The sequence below is a fragment of the Emys orbicularis genome, chromosome 22, assembly GCF_028017835.1.
Source record: "Emys orbicularis isolate rEmyOrb1 chromosome 22, rEmyOrb1.hap1, whole genome shotgun sequence".
NCBI lineage: Eukaryota > Metazoa > Chordata > Testudines > Emydidae > Emys > Emys orbicularis.
This window is the reverse complement of record NC_088704.1, coordinates 9,426,499-9,443,205: the sequence shown is the minus strand read 5'-3', so window position 1 is coordinate 9,443,205 and position 16,707 is coordinate 9,426,499. Positions and strand designations below refer to the sequence as shown.

The 16,707-nt window shown below is 44.7% G+C and overlaps 1 protein-coding gene across 1 annotated transcript; it reads left to right on the top strand.

Moving 5' to 3' along the window:
- Window positions 1-458: 458 nt before the first annotated feature.
- Window positions 459-15,771, top strand: DNAJC16 (DnaJ heat shock protein family (Hsp40) member C16). The gene is made up of 15 exons (XM_065421292.1): window positions 459-524; window positions 2,144-2,329; window positions 4,053-4,119; window positions 5,432-5,765; window positions 6,952-7,136; window positions 8,311-8,415; window positions 9,063-9,221; window positions 10,210-10,340; window positions 11,086-11,269; window positions 12,283-12,465; window positions 13,069-13,145; window positions 13,598-13,678; window positions 13,772-13,867; window positions 14,651-14,821; window positions 15,372-15,771. Exons 2-15 carry the CDS (start codon window positions 2,163-2,165, stop codon window positions 15,769-15,771), a joined length of 2,340 nt encoding a protein of 779 aa, XP_065277364.1. The 5' UTR covers window positions 459-524; window positions 2,144-2,162.
- The last annotated feature ends 936 nt before the right edge of the window (window positions 15,772-16,707 follow it).

Sequence of the window (16,707 nt, the reverse complement as noted above, 5' to 3'; positions counted from 1 at the left end):
GGTTTCCATTATATACAGGGTTTACAGTTTGCTTCAATGGCTCTCAGCACACCCCCCCCACACACACACACACACTAGACAAATTGTTCCAGCACCCCTGCAATGACACAATATCACATCATGATGCAGCGCCATGGTGACGGTGACATGGGCTGACATCATGACATGACGTCACATGATGACACAGACTGACATCATGACATGTCGTCATGCCCCAGGTCATGGTGCTGTGATGACATGGGCCAATGCCTCACCATGACATCACGTCATGATACTCCTGCCTCGACATGAAAGGTGGTTACAACAAGGCAGCCCCCACCCCGGGCTTCTTCGCTTATATCCCGTCATGCTCCGCAGAATGGTACTCGCTAGCCCTCGGAGCGCCGCGCTGCTCTATGGTCCGTGTCCCGTCTCTATGACCGGGTGGAGCAGAGAGCGGAAGTGAGCAGTGCGCCGTCTCTATGGTGACGGCGAGAGGCGGGGCGGCGAAGCCGGAAGCGGGGACCGGGCGCCCGGAGCGCAGGGTGGGTATCGCCCCCCCCCCCAAGGGGTCCCAGCCCGGGGTGGGCGCTGGCCCTTTAAGGGGCTTCGCCATGGGATGTAGGGCTGACCCTTCCCGCGGGCCGTCCCGCCCGGTCCGGGGCTCGCGCTCCGAGCGCCGCCTGGGGCCTGGCAAGGGGCAGTGGGGGTGACAGTCGGGGCGCCCGGCTGGGGGGTGAGCCCAGAGCTGCCTGGTGGGAGGCGACCTGGGGGCAGCTGCGGGGGGCGCTGGCAGGGCCCTGCTAGGGAGTAGCACGGGGCGCTCCCCTCCCCCAGTGCCAGGGGGCGCAGAGACGGATCGGGTGCCCTGTTCCTGGTCCCTTGGCTCCTTTCTCTTCCCCTCACCGCAGCCCCCTGCCTGGGGGAGCCCCAGTTGTCAGCAGCTGCTCTGTCAGATCACATGTGCCTCCAAATTTACATTTCATAACAATAAGGTTTCATAAAACCTGAGAAATATTCTTTGTGACTTTGAAGGGGGGGGGATTTTACTGTTAAATGTCCAGTGCTAGGATTTCTCTTTAAACAAACAAACGGCCCCTGCTCGATAGTGTCTGGAGACCAAAGATTGTAGCTCTAAGACCCCGGTGGTAAAACTGACTGCATTGATTTCCATTGCCCAAGATGTGAACTATGCAGACTATAAGTAAAGAGCGTAACTAGTGAAAAACTGGATTACAAAAAATCTCCTCCACTATTAATAATCTGTTATAAATAACATCTGTGAATAAATGTATTTACATGATCCGTTTAAAAATCTCACCCCCTCTCTGAGAAATGGTTTCACTTAACTGTTGCAAGCAGTGCTCAAGATAACAGTGACAGATTATTAAAAATGTTTTTTGTATTCTTTCATTTTATTTAATTTTGTGAGTGGCAGCATTTTAAGTAGTCAACCTGTTGTCGTGCATTTAGTTTCAGGAGGTGATTCTGTGGATCTTAGACGTGAACAGGAGAGAGAAACAATTTTTGGAAAATACGGTTTTAAAAACACAACATTGGGGGCTGAGGGGCATATGTAGTACTTGAAAATATTTTAACTCACTTTTTTGGAACCGACTAGAGTTCACAGTGGCATTGTCCCTTCAACTAACATGGTCCCATGTAACTGTCAGCCACCGGAGTTCTTTGGTTTCAGATTGCTAGTCTAGTACTAGCATTTAGAAAAGTGTACTGGTCCCTTAAGTATCTGCTAGTCCTGATAAATTAATAGATGATGGAATGGCAGAAACAGCTACAGTTTACTGCTTTTTTAATACCTGAAAACTGGTAGTGAACTGCTAGTAGGTGTAAAGCACAGGTCTCTTGCTCTAGAATTCTCAAGATAGAAGCTACTAAAATGTTGAACTGTAGGTGAAGCAAAATTATAATTAGAATGATGTGATATTTCATGACATGCAAGGGCTGGAACAGACTCTCTCCCAAATCCTACCTTTTTAGTAGTACAAGACATGAATTCTGGTCCTGGTTGTTTGAAGGAGATGGGGCCTTTGGTTTTTCAGTTCTTTTGCCAGTGGTCCAGGACTAAATATAGGGGTTCCTGGATTTTGCATCAATCTCTAGTTTTGCACTTCTGTCTTACGCATATGGAAACTCTCCTGTCCAGGTTGCCTAAAGGAAGAGAAATGGAACTGAAAAAGTTAAGCATCTCGTTGGTTGTGGTCCTGGTTCTGGTCTTGGTTCTGCAAATTTTGTCTGCAGTGGATTTTGACCCATACAGAATCCTTGGGGTTAGCAGGACGTCCAGCCAGGCTGACATTAAAAAGGCTTATAAGAAGCTCGCCCGGGAATGGTAGGTGGATCAAAATATTTTGTATATTAAATGGTTTCTGCAAGCTAGAGTCAGCTATTTTCACCAATGCACCAAATATTTGTGAGAGAAACCATCATCTACAAAATAAAAACAAAGACATTTAAAATGGTACAATAACCATTTCCCCCCTATCGACAGTATACTTGCTCTTACCATGTTGAATAAAACCGTATTCTGAATAGTGAGCCAGCGCCTCAGCTGGTGTACATCAACTTTAAATCCACAATGGAACTACACTGATTTATTTCAGCTGAGGAGCTGGCCCACTCTTCTCAAGTAAATGTATCTGCTGGCCAGGGAGAAACTTTAAAAAAAAAAAAAAAAAAAAAAAAGGAGAAGGAAAACTGTTTCCTAATAAAGGGCCCAATTATGCAGCCTGAAAGAGAAGTACTTACTTTCATGAGTCGTCCCATTGAATTCAATGGCACTTCTTTTGTGAGTAAGTACTACTCAAGGAAAGGTTTGTCGAATTGGACCTATAATGTTTAGCTATCTTGTTTGCATGTGTATTCTAAGTAAAAAGCTAATCATACATTATGTTCTGTATATATGATGAGAGTCTTGATCCCACGTCACTTACTCATACAAATGACCTGTCGACTTCAGTGGGACTATTTACAGGTTGACAACAAGAACTGCAGGATCTGGCCCTAAATTTTAGTTATTTTTGCACACTGCACATGCTGTAATATTTTCTGATGGTACTAACTTCCAGTTCGTCCAGTACTCTGGATATCAGACTCTGGAGGGTCTAATATGAAACTTTTCCCCCCTCCATCTTGTACATTACAAAATATACCATATTGGAAGAATCACCAAGGGCAGAAATTTAAGAAACAAATGTCTTAATAACTTCTGTACTATATCTTTAGGGTGGTTGTAGGAATTGCAGCAGGATCACATTCGCTAGTTAATTTCTCTAACTAGTTACATGTGCTCCTCACATCCAGTAACTCAACTGAGTAAATCTGTTTTATATATATATATATAAAATTGATCATCACCAACTTCTAGTCACTGAGCTTTTTTTTTTTTTTTTAAGTCAAATTTTCAAGATTCCTAAAAGAGGAAGTGAATTAAGTTAAGCCAAATTATGACCATACATTAAGACCTGTTTCATACACTGAAGAGAAGAGCTGATGTACAGCATCTGGAAAAACATGATTATCTGAACTACAGAATCTGATAGCTTCTGGGGTCTCATAGAACCTAGGCATTAAGGTTGTGGTCTAATGCTATAATGGAAAACTATTAACATGCAGAATAGAGCTGCAGATGTACCAAGTAGCTGCTTTGCCTAATATATATAGGGCAGCAGCTAGAGCGTGCATCTTTGAAATTGGTAGGCTTGTTGCTGAAGGAATTTACTGCCTGGTGTTAAATCAACTTTTTAGCTCCACTTGGACCATTTATTTATGAAATAAAATTCGAAACCGAGGAAATGCTTTTTCATATACCACTCAAATCCTATTGAAATTCTTTATGTGGTTCAGCCTGGGTAGGAGAAATAGACTTTTGCCATAAATCTGCATCAGCTGGATTAAGAAGTGTATACCAGTAAATGGCATTTAATGTCTAATCCCGCTTAGTCTGAGTATTGAACTGAAGCTGAAAACACTTGTGGCTTGCTGTGACTCCCTGTGATAAATTGTTGATGCTTTCTAAAGGACAAACTCCATTTTCTTTATTTTTTGCATTGTAGGCACCCTGACAAAAACAAGGACCCAGGAGCAGAAGATAAATTTATACAAATTAGCAAGGCCTATGAGGTATTAAACACTGTTTGGTAACTGTGTGCTGCTTTCGGGATGTATGTTAGAGCCTGGAAAATGCTGTTCATCTTTTACAAGTAGCCTTTACTATTTTCCAGTTATATCTACATGGAACAATTTCTCAGCTCTGTGTATGGCAGGGTAGGCTGGTGGAATCTTTGTCTAGGTTTTCTTGACAAAAACTAGCCCCTGGATGCTGCTGATTTAAGAAAAAAAACCTGTATAGCCATTTAACACTTCCCCAGTTATTGGGGGATATGTGAATTAATCTCAATAGACCATGAACATCCCGCAGCTGGAAATGTTGTGGCAGAACAAATGTAAAGTTCTGCCTTTTGCTTGCTGAAAAGCATCAAGCAAAGAGTAAGGGGTATCCACTGAGTTCAGCAAAGCAGGCTGGTGCCGTCTCTTCATGTTTGTTATGCATATTCCAGTGATGTTATAAGTGGGGTTAATGGCTTGAGAGCTTTAGTCACTTCTAAAATATTATTTGCATAAGTAGCACTTGCAGGTCACTCATCCAGGCCTCACTGAATCAGCTATCTCAGCGTGTGGCACCTCAGCCGATGCTCTTACATCCATGCTGAGCGCCCAGGAATAAACTGAATTCTCATCTCCCAGCTCAATTGGCAGTTTCTGCTTAAAGTGCTGCTTGTCTTCCTGAGCGCTTCAGCTCTTCAAATTCACGTGGCTGTTAAATGTTTGACGTTACGAGAAAACCACAATAGTCTTCTGGACTATGTTTGTTTTAGGACTCGTTTTTATGGCCTCTTAGCTGAGAAACTGAAATGATAAAAGAATTTGGAAGACAGAGTGTCACAGAACTAGGAAGCCAGAAATTAATATTTAAAAAGAATGGTTAGCTAGTGAGTAGGTTTGTACAAAATTCTCCAAATAAATGTTCTGTTTGTTTGTGTGAACTCTGTCTCACTCCATGCCACATACATGGATTTGGCTCCAGAGACATAGGTGTAAAAGACATGACAGTTCCCTTTCTTGGAGCTCAACTGGGTAGACGTTCAGCAAAAGGAATTCCTCTTCCAGGGGTGCTGGAACATTTTTTATAGTGGGGGTGCTGAGAGCCATTCATCTAAACTGGAAATCCTGTATATAATGGAAACCACTTCAAGTCAGGGGGTGCTGCAGACCCCCCACACCCCGTTCCAGCACCTATGTCCTCTTCCCAGTATGTCTGCTCCTTATGGCTATTCAATCATTTTAAGAAGGGGAATTGTCATCCTTCCAGTTCTCTCTCAACATGAGCCAGGCCTTGTTTCTTTTCAACCCTTCTTAACTCTGTGATTGACAGATCCTCTCCAATGAGGAAAAGAGATCAAACTTTGATCGTTACGGAGATGTGGGTGAGAACCAGGGGTACCCTCAGCAGCAGCAGCACCGCCAGTTCCATCACTTCCACGAAAGCTTTTACTTTGACGAATCCTTTTTCCACTTCCCGTTTAATTCGGAGCGACGAGACTCCTCCGATGAGAAGTACTTGCTGCATTTTTCGCACTATGTGAACGAGATTGTACCGGACAGTTTCAAAAAGCCCTACCTCATTAAAATAACCTCGGACTGGTGCTTCAGCTGTATCCACATTGAGCCTGTGTGGAAGGAGGTTGTTCAGGAGCTAGAGGTGCTGGGTAAGAGAAGCAAATTTTAAAAACTCAAGATGCAACGTGTTTTCAGAGAGAGGCTGTCTCAAAGCTTTCCATCCTAGACTGCGGCAACTGACTTCAGCTTTTGGGGGTTGTGTCTGAATGTGAATTCAGCCTTGGAGTTCCTTTGTGGTTTATCAGTGTGGTGTGAATGGCTTTATTTCTGTTGTTTTCCAGTCTAAGTGGAGGGGCATTGATCTCTTTCTTTCCAACACCAGTCCTCATCAATGAAACTGAGACAAGACAAATTTAGGATTAAAACATGAGTAAACACTTTAGATCTGTAGGGCTGGGTCAGTCTCCGAAGGGAGCTGGTGAAAGCCCCATCCGTGTAGATAGCTGGCACTTGACAAGACAAGACATTAGAAAATCCAGCCCTGGCAGAGAATGGACTAGATGCAGTCTGGGGAGTCTCTTCCATCTCTAAATTCAGTGATTGTCTCCTTTTCTGCTGCAGTGTGATGAAACCATTCCTAGTGCGTGCATCACTCTAAATAGCACCAAGGATTGTTGCATGGTCAGGTACTACTATGTTCTGGCCTGCAATATAAGCTTTGCATTGCCCTTGATATATACCAAGAATGGTCCGGAGATGCAATCTGGAGTCTAAAGGGAGCTGTGAGCCAGCCCAAATTTGACCAGAGTCAAGGCCACTATCATGTAGGACACAGGAGGATGGGAGAAAATTTTGGCATCCAAAATAAAAATCAGGGAACCCTGGCAACGTTTACTTGGATTCCAGTTAAGTACTTACAGTGTTTCTTGCTCAGGGTGAAAATTCCTGTCCCCCTTATGGGTCATCTACATAACCGGAGATGGTCGGTACAGAGGACATAGAATCCAAAATAAGAGTGCCGGGACAAGAAGTTGCTGCACTGTATATTTAACGTGATATTTTTTCTTGGGGTTTTAACATGCCGAATAGAGAACCTTTAGGCAGAAGAGTAAGGAGGAGCTGGTCCCATTGTTACTTCTTCCTGAGAGCAGAGTAATACAACTCCCCATTGAATGTGAAAAGGGGAAACACTATGTAGTACCAGCTGAATAATTCATCCTCTCGGTGTGCTGGGTAACAGCAGCCACCTTAGTGCTGATTCCCTTTAGGGGAGTTTTGGTCATTCACCAACCATGTCAAGGTGACCCTCTTTTTGGATTTGCCCTCCGTTTTCAGGGGTGGGAATTGGAGTCGTCCACGCTGGGTATGAGAGACGCCTCGCACATCACCTGGGAGCACACAGCACACCCTCCATTCTGGGACTCATTAATGGGAAAATATCCTTCTTCCACAATGCGGTCATCCGAGAGAACCTGAGGCAGTTTGTAGAGAGCCTTCTTCCAGGGAACCTCATAGAGAAGGTACGTGACAGGGAGATCAGCGTGTTTGGATTCTGATAAGTGGTAGTGTGTGCTAGACACTTGGATCTCTTTGTTGTCTCTGACATCATCTGACAGAGTCAGTCTCTGATGTGACCTTTGTCTTGGGGGTGTCAGAAGTTTCTGAAGCTATTTGCAATGGCCTTCATCAAGGGAGAATGGCGGTTCGGATGAGTGAAATCGTTACAGCTATAAATGCTGGAGGCGGTTTTGAAGGAAACACTACATTCACGCACAAGATGGAATTTTTCTCCATCTTCCCCTGTGCATGGTGAGATAGGTGCCTGAGCTGGCAGGACACCCCCCTCACTGATGATACCCCACTTACCATAACTCACGTCCTTCAGGATTAACTGCAGTGCTTCATGGTAAGCATTTGATCGTACACGTGGCTTACGTTAGGGCTCGTAACCACACGGGTGCCGATTTGACATTGTTTGGGACTACACCAGAGATAGTTACAACTATATTAAGGAATGGTGTTTGAACTCTGCTTGGAGGGTAGCCATGGCCAGGTTCCAAAACGGTGCTCCGGTGTGGACATGACCTTAGAGACCATCACTGTATGTCTCTTCTCCTCCCTTGCCCTATCCTGCAAACTGATGAGTATCTCTTGCAAGATTTTCTGTATTCTCAACTCCTGCAGATTTGTAGGCCTGGCACAAAGCCTACTGAAGTGAATTGGGTATCATTTTGTTGACTTCAGCACACTTTGGATCAGGCCTGTAAATGGGAGTTGAGCGCATTAAGCCCTTTTGGCAGACAGAGCTTTTTATCACTAGAGACATTTTTAAATAAACATATTGTTTGACTTCTACTCTGCCCTTTTTGCTTATTCCCCATCTGAAGTCATAATCCTCAGTAATGACCACCAGTTAGCTGCTGTGGAAATTATTATGATGCCACTGAGAATTTATGACATCAAGTCAGGAAAGATCAGCAAAAGCAGAGAGAACTGTTAGTGTAAAAATCCTGGTTTTGCACAAATCGCCTTAGCGGGAAAAGATGTATGGGCACAGGTATCCTTTACAAAACAGAAATCATGACATTCGCGCAGCTTTTTAGGACCCAATTCTAATGCAGCCATTTAACCTTATTGAATTTCAGTTTTCTGAATGTATTGAGGGTGAAACGAACGTTCTGTTTTACATTTAAGATTACAGATAAAAATTATGTCCGATTCCTGTCGAACTGGAAGAAAGAAAATAAACCCCATGTCCTTCTGTTTGATCATATGCCAGTAGTGCCATTGTTATACAAGGTAACGTGTGTGTGTTTGTGTGTTATCTGTGGCATTTGGATAGCTTTGTAAATCCACCTGTCTTAGTAGAGAATGGGACAGGCTCGGTATAGGCACAGGCTGGATGGTTCTTCTAAGTAGCATTACCCACCCCGAACACCCAGCAATTTCACGTGTGTTATTTGGAGACTGCATAGTCAGGTGACCGGCTTTTGCTAACTATTTTAAACATCTGAATATGAGTAGAACTTACTTCTCTTGCCATAGACGGATCTCTAGTGGAAGTAAGGGCGTGGGTGGGGTTGAGGGCAAGGGGAAAAAACATCATTCCTTTCCCACCACAAATAGTTAATGATCTGGGCCATTTGAGCACTGGGTCTCATTTGTTTGAGGATGATGAGTTGCTAAAGAAACATCTGGCCAGATATAGAATGTTAGATTGTAAAATGAAACTCTGGATCCCGCCAACCTTCCTCTGTCATGAGGAAGAAGCTAACTGTGTAATAAGCCTAGTAAAGGGAATGGGCTGACTTTGTGTGTCATTTGGCTGTTGTAGACTTAACAGTGCTGTGGAGACTATGGGGAAATAGTCACCATAAGCTTTATTGGGGAAGAATCAAAGCATGATCTGCAATGTAAACATGCACTGGACCTCTGTTTCCCTCTAGCTCACTGCTTTTGCGTACAGAGATTATTTGTCCTTTGGATACGTGTATGTTGGACTCAGAGGGACTGAAGAGTTGTCCAGACAATATAACATCAACGTCTACACCCCCACCATGATGATCTTCAAGGAACATATTGATAAGCCTGCCGATGTTATTCAGGTATCACTTTGTGGTCTGCGTCTTTGTCTGTCTATCTGGGTTTTAAGTAAAATATATACACCGCTACCTCGATATAACACGACCCGATATAACACGAATTTGGATATAACGCGGTAAAGCAGTGCTCCGGGGGGGGCAGGGCTGCGCACTCCGGTGGATCAAAGCAAGTTCAATATAACACGGTTTCACCTATAACGCGGTAAGATTTTTTGGCTCCCGAGGACAGCGTTATATCGAGGTAGAGGTGTAGTAACTGCTTTTCTGGCCTGTTTCTTACATCAGAAGTTGATCAGTGGAGCATTTCAAACCAACTCTGGGTTGGATGGGAGCAGAAATTGGAGCTTCAGAAGGATGTCTTGACCGACCGTCAGGGAGGGAGGGAGCTCTGTAGGTTTCAACAGGCATCTGAACTTGGAGGATAACTGAGTGACAGTTGTGGTTTTCACTGGGACATAGTTTTGTAGCTAAGCTGGTGGAGGAGGGCAGGTCTTTGGGTTTCAGTGGCGCAGTGACTGTACAGAGAGAGGGCAGCTCTTAATTAATTCAGCCTTGTCAGAAATCCTTAGTCTCCTAGGAAGAACCCTTGGCTCTGAGAAATTCCTTATAGAGTCCATGAGACGTAGAGGTTTCACAGAGAAAGTGCATTAATAGTGAAAGGCTGCATATGGGATATGCCCAAACCTTTGTTCTTGTGCAGGTACAACCCAGTAAATGCTGAGTCGTCAGAAGCCTTCGGTCACTGTTGCAATTTCTGACAGTTGGGATTTTAATATTACTGGATGCTTAGCTTTTTTTCCCCCTCAGCAACAACAGCTGTTTAATGCCCCTTCTCCAGGGGCAGTCATGAGTGGCCACACTTCCAATCTCCCGAACATCTCTTCCATTGTGTAAAACAGCTTGTTGACCTTCATCATGGTGACCCTTTAACACTAGAGCATTCATGTTCCTTGAGAGCTGAACATCCTTCTGTTTGCTTTGTCCTTTCTAGGCACGAGAGATGAAAAAGCAGCTCATTGATGACTTCCTTTCCCAGAACAAGTTCCTTCTGGCAGCCAGACTCACCAACCAGAAACTGTTTCGTGAGCTGTGTCCTGTGAAGAAGTCTCACCGTCAGCGGAAGTAAGGCTTGCTGCGATGGGAGTTCCTCCTATCCTCATGCGCTCCTACTCCCGGTGGCTGCTTACAGGCGACGTCTCGTTTAACTCTCTGGGGGGGGTCCATAAAGGGGTTCATTGGAAGAATAGAAATTGCTAGACAGGATCAGAGCAGTGGTTCATGTAGTCCAGTATCCTGTCACCATCAGTGGCTAGTGCCAAATGCTTCACAGGGATGTCCAAGAAGCCCTTCAGTGGCAGTGATGGGACAACCTGCCCCCAGGGAAGTTTCCTCCTAACCCCTAATAATGCAAGGTTAGGTGTATATCCCTTCAGAGGCGTTGAGGGGGGTCTCTCTATATTTAGTATTAGAACTTTGGATTTTCTTCTTATACATCTAAATGTCTAATCTACTTTTGAATCCTGCTAAGATCTTGGCCTCTGTCCCATGGCAATGAGTCCCAGAAGCTAATTGTGCGTTGTGTGAAAGTGCTTCCTTTTATCAGTTTCAAACGTGCCACTTTTCAGTTCACTATCCACTTGTTCTTGTATTATGGAACAGAGTACCTTGCAGTAACTCTGCGGGGACAGGAACATAGAAGATGGGAAGGACTGAGATTGGAACATTGAGCAATGGAGTGTGTAAGAAGGTAGACACGATGAAGTCTCTCTCTGGCTCGTCAGGGTCTGTTCTAGCTGGCAGGTTGGGTTTGTTATTCCTTTGTGTCTCCAGGCCTGCTGTGAATCCTTCATTTCATTGTGTTGTCTAGGTACTGTGTGGTTTTACTTACTGGCGAGGGTGACAAGTTTGCTAAGACCTATGAGGCCTTTGTGGCCTTTGCTCTGGCAAACACGAAAGACACCGTGAGGTTTGTGCATATCTACGACGACCGTCAGCGAGACTTTGCCCAGGCCTTGCTGATGGATGATGAGAAATATTGGGGGAAATCTGCCGTGAGTGTCACATTTTCCTTCTGCCTAATCTGTAATTCCGTCTCTCTTTCTCTGAGCTTTATTCTTTAAATATTATGGGGGAGAGAACATTGATGCTGCTTCTTTGAAATATTACGGGTGCATGTTATGGGCAGGATCAGACCTCTCTACTTCTAACAGATCCTCTTGTATTGCATGTTGGTGTGCTCTGCCTCAGGTCAGACCTTCATTGTCTTGTGTATTGCAATTCCCTTCTTTTTGATCTGTCCCGATCTCAGCTCTCTAGACTCCAGCATGTGCAGAACACCGCTGCCTGCCTTCTGACATGGACAAAGTGTAACCACGTCATCTTCCATTCTCATGATTCCACTGGCTCTGTTCATTTCACTGACCAGTTCAAAATTGTCCTCTTTGATCTTAAACCCCTCGGTGAACTTGCTCCTGCCAGACTCATGGATGGACCTTGTTTCTCTCTGCTACTTCTCAAACTACTCCTGCTTATTTAGCACTGTTCTCTTCTGTCATTCACTCTGTCACTCCACTCTTAATGTGAGAGCTTTGTCCTCAGCAGCTCCTCCTATTTGGAATGACCTTCTTATGTCTCACCACCAAATCCATTGTTTTATTTCACATCTCTGCTGAGAAAACATCCCTCTTTTTCCTCCTTGCCTATGCTTCTTAATTACTCTCCTTCTGGCTAACTCTAATTAGTTGAGTTATGTGATGTGGAATGCAGTGTGTAGGAAAAACACTATACAAAATAAGTGTTGTGCTTCCAAAGAACAGGAGCTGGGGTTCAGAGAACACGTGCTGTTCATCTCTGTATAATTGGGTATAATGAAACATGCAGCTACTTTTTATACTTGTTCCCATTCCGATGTTGTGCCCGCCCTTTGATATGGGTGTCATGAGAGATTAACTGAAATAACTTTTTAATCTGGATCCTAGTTCTGAATTCTCATTTGACACATCAAGTCTTTCTTCCAAGCTGGTATCTTGTTCCCTGAAGCTTGTGCTGTTACTGCTTTGTCCAGGTGGCCATCTTGGAAAGGCGCAATAATGTAGGAAGAGTGGTCTATAAAATCTTGGAAGATGCCTGGGAGGGCAGTGAAGAGGATAACTTCATCCTTTTGGATCTTCTGGCTCAGTTAAGAACAGACCCTGGTCTTCTCTCTTCAGACACTGTCCTGCCAGACTTGAATGATGAACTTGCTCCTGTAAGTATTCTCAATTTTGTAGAGGCATAACAAACCTATATTATCTGGTTCTAGTTAACTCTGAGGGTATGTCTTCACTACCCGCCAGATCGGCGGGTAGCGATCGATCCATCAGGGATCGATTTATCGCATAAGTCTAGATGCGATAAATCAACCCCCGAGCGCTCTCCCGTCGACTCCTGTACTCCAGCGCTGTGAGAGGCGCAAGCAGAGTCAACGGGGAGCGGCAGCAGTCGACTCACCGCGGTGAAGACACCACGGTAAGTCGATCTAAGTACGTCAACTTCAGCTACATTATTCGCGTAGCTGAAGTTGTCCGTAACTTAGATCGATTTGCTCCCCCCCCCCCCCCCCCAGTGTAGACCAGGGCTAAGACTGCACCACTGTGGTCAGTGATGGAAATTGTGCCTAGAGTTTTGAGTATTGGAGAGGCAAGACTCATTCACTGTGTACACATCAGCTGCAGGGGGCAGCCCCTGTGCTCTGAGGTAGTTGAGCTGGTTTGGACAAGGGGTGCAGAGGGGATAGTCACATAGTTGATTTGTTTCTTCACAGGTAGGGGGAGAGCAGCCACCTTGTCATTGATCTGTTGTATCTTTACAGGTGTTCTTTCTCCGATGGCTCTACTCCGCAATGGAGTATGTCTCGGACTGCTGGGATAGCGTATTTCATAATAACTGGTATGGAATCTGATTTATAATATCAATATAGCTCTTATTTTGTGTTTAGCTGTAATAGCCCTCTGTCTTGCCTGAGGATAAATTCAAAAGCAGTGAAGCTTGACTTCTGCCTCATTTTCTGGGTAGCCAGTTGAGCTGTGAAGCTGAGGTCTGCCACTGGATTTTGTGCTACTGAAAACACACCGCTCCTGTTGGCAATAGTCCTGGCTTGGCTGTCTTGCTGTGCGGTTTTCATTAGCATTTAGGGTATTTTAAAAACATTCTTCCATTTGTCTCCCTGCCTTTCGTTAGGAGATAGGAACAATGAGAGAGCTTCCATTAAAGCCCTTAAAACAGGAAACAGTCAGTTCAAGGGAAATTATATGCTATTATCTGGGGTGGAAGGGAGCTGAAAACCTGAGGCAGAGGTTGACTGTAGGAACTCAGAACTAACTGCAAACCTTCTCTCTTAGGCGGGAAATGATGCCACTTCTGTCCCTGATCTTCTCAGCCCTCTTCATTCTCTTTGGCACTGTTATTGTTCAGGCTTTCAGGTGAGTACCTACCAGACCATCTGTTGGAGCCTTACAGACCATATTTCAGCATCTCAGTTGAAACTTACCCTGTTTTAAAATGCTCCTTTGCAGCGACTCGAGCGATGAGAGAGACTCTCCTCTCCCCCAGAAAGAAGAACCCAATGAAAAGAATGAAAAGAATAACACGACCTTCAGCAAAGAGAACAGGTTTCCCCTGCTAACTCCTTCCTGCACTAGTCAGGCCTTCTCTGCACCTTCACTTTCCTGCTCAAGAGGCTTGGTGGGGCACAGTCTTGCTCCTACTGCCTTTCCCCCAGGCAGAGAGGGCAGTGGGTAGGTAGTAGGGAAGTAATGGAGCTGGTGTGAACATGGTGGTGTGAGTGACAGGCAGGCAGCATGTGAACAGCAGTGCATGGGTGAGTTTGGTGTAGCTGATATAAAGAGTGCACGGGGAATGGGCAGTCAGCGGAAAGCAACAAATTGAATATTTGGGACCAAAAGCCCCTTCGAGGTAGAGAACTGGAAAGTAGCTGTTACCTGAGCTGTGACTGAAATCTGTCAGACAAGGGAGCCACTGCTAAGTTCTTTGAACTAGCAACAGGCTAGTGGCTGTACAGCCAACTTCTTTCCATCCACCCACCTTTCTCCATCTCTTAAAATTTAAAATCTATCCTCCTCCCACCATACAGTCACTTAGAAACCCACCTGTTTGCCTAGACAAATGCTTTGTGGAGTGATGAAGGAGAAGAGACAATGATTTGCCAAAGAGTATCTAATCTTTAGCGGGCCAAAGATAAACTGCTTTAATAGGCTTTGGATAGAAGGCATAGGGGGTGTGAGTTTTCAGGGGTTTTGCACTGTGCCAGATTAGCCAACACATTGTGACATGGGTTTTGAGTGACTTTTCACTAGGTCACTCTTTCCTTATAGTGCCCAGGTGCATTTACTGTCCTTTGCTCCTTTTTCACTTGAATCATTCTCTCTGCCCAGCAGGATTCCCAAAAAGGGCTTTGTCGAAGTGACTGAGCTAACAGATGTTACCTATACTAGTAACCTGGTGCGCCTGAGGCCGGGTCACATGAACGTGGTTCTGATCCTTTCCAACCCCACCAAAACCAGCCTACTTCAGAAGTTTGCCCTGGAAGTCTACACATTCACAGGGTCAGTACGGAGTTCCTCTTTGGGCTTCTGCTATGCTCTTAATGGCCTGTGTAGTATCGCACAGTGGATAGGCTTGGGGGTGTGTATTGTTGCATTGCTTCGTCACGTATATACTTGCATGCTTGCTCCCAAGAACACCTTCACCTTCATGTGGGTGCTTGCACCTGTGAGAAGGCTTAAATGGGTAGCTGTTTGGTAGCCAACATTAAATGGGTTGGTGGGCTCAGTCCACTTTGTAATGGATGTATGTTCTCCGTACTGCCACTAGTGCAACTGGTAATCTCAGCAGAGAGGCCAAGGACTGGATGGGCCATGGAGCCTGAACTCTCCCCTCCGGGTCTCTCTACTTCCACTTATGCTATGCCTGTGTTCGGACAAATACAGGGCTTCACTTTCCAGGGCTGTAAGTCAGTCAAAATAGTTTGTGCAAAAACATAAAAAAATAAATTACTTCAACCCTCCTTCAGTTTCTAACCTTGATGTTTCCTGTGTGGTGTCTGGTCTGAACTGGAACACAGTCTAAATTGGTTCCCTCTCACTTCTCCCGCAGGAGCAGCTGTCTTCATTTCTCCTTCCTGAGCCTCGATAAGCATAGAGAATGGCTGGAATATTTGTTAGAATTTGCCCAGGATGCTGCCCCCATTCCAAATCAATACGATAAACATTTCCTGGAGCGCGACTACACCGGTTACGTCCTAGCTCTAAATGGCCACAAGAAATACTTCTGCCTCTTCAAGCCTCACAGATCGGGGGATGAAGGGGGAACCATGGGGTCCTGTGAGGATTATGACCCCTTGCTACATACAGGAGAAGCCCGAGGAAAATCCTCCTGCAGTCCAGGATCCAAACAAGCTAAAAACAAATTAAGCAAGTTGTCCTTATGGATGGAACGTCTCTTAGAAGGTTCCTTACAAAGGTTCTATATTCCATCCTGGCCTGCATTAGACTGAAGGGATTTAAAGGAGATTCTAACACTACAAACTTTTTAAGATGACAACCATGGACAATTCTTTCCAGGAATAAACAGTCATGACAAATGGACAGTAGGTTTTAGATGAACTCTCCTAGGCCCAGTGAGTAGAAGTATCTTCCTTCATCTTTGACCTAGGAGTGAAAGATGAAACGTACTGAAGTCCTCTGTACCAAATTGTTCTTGTATTTGAATGCTGTACTATCTAAGACAAAACCCAGTCTATTTTCCTTTAATGTCCTGCTCACCGCATCGCCTCTGTCCGGTCTCTTGTTTTTTCTCAGTTGAAGAAAACCTATGAGTTCTTCGCAACGGTAACTCAGTTTGGACTGAACACAATGAACTTGTTACGTAGGTCAGGTCCCCTTCTCAATGCTTAGCCCATAGTGCATGGTGTGATACTGGGAAGACCCTACAGAATCTCCCCAGCCTCTGCAACTCTGAAAGGCCTCATACCAAGCATTCTTATTTATCAGCTTTCCCTGCGGTAAGTGATTTAGGAGTGTGGTTGGGGGTATCTCCCTTGTAGCAAACCGATAGCCGGTATTTACAGACGGTGGGGGCTAGTAGGCGATCTGCATGTTTCATGCTCCTTGTGTAATAGTTCCATGTGCAGCTTCACCAGCTAAGCCATAAGCAGGGAGGGAAGGGGATTAACACAGCCGTAAATACTGTAAAGATGTTGAGCCATTTAAATGTACATTGTTTTTCAGATGCCTTTTTGCTTCTGTCGATTTTTAGACTGTGTCTCTTAGAGCCATAACTTTACCCATGTCCTCAGATTGTAGGCGTAAGCTGCTATGAGCCAGTAGACGTGTAAAAGAAAATTTCAATACCTGCTAGTGAATCAACTTGGACACCTTTCAAACAACAATGGTACATCTCTAGTACAATATCGACACTTCTTTGTATCAAG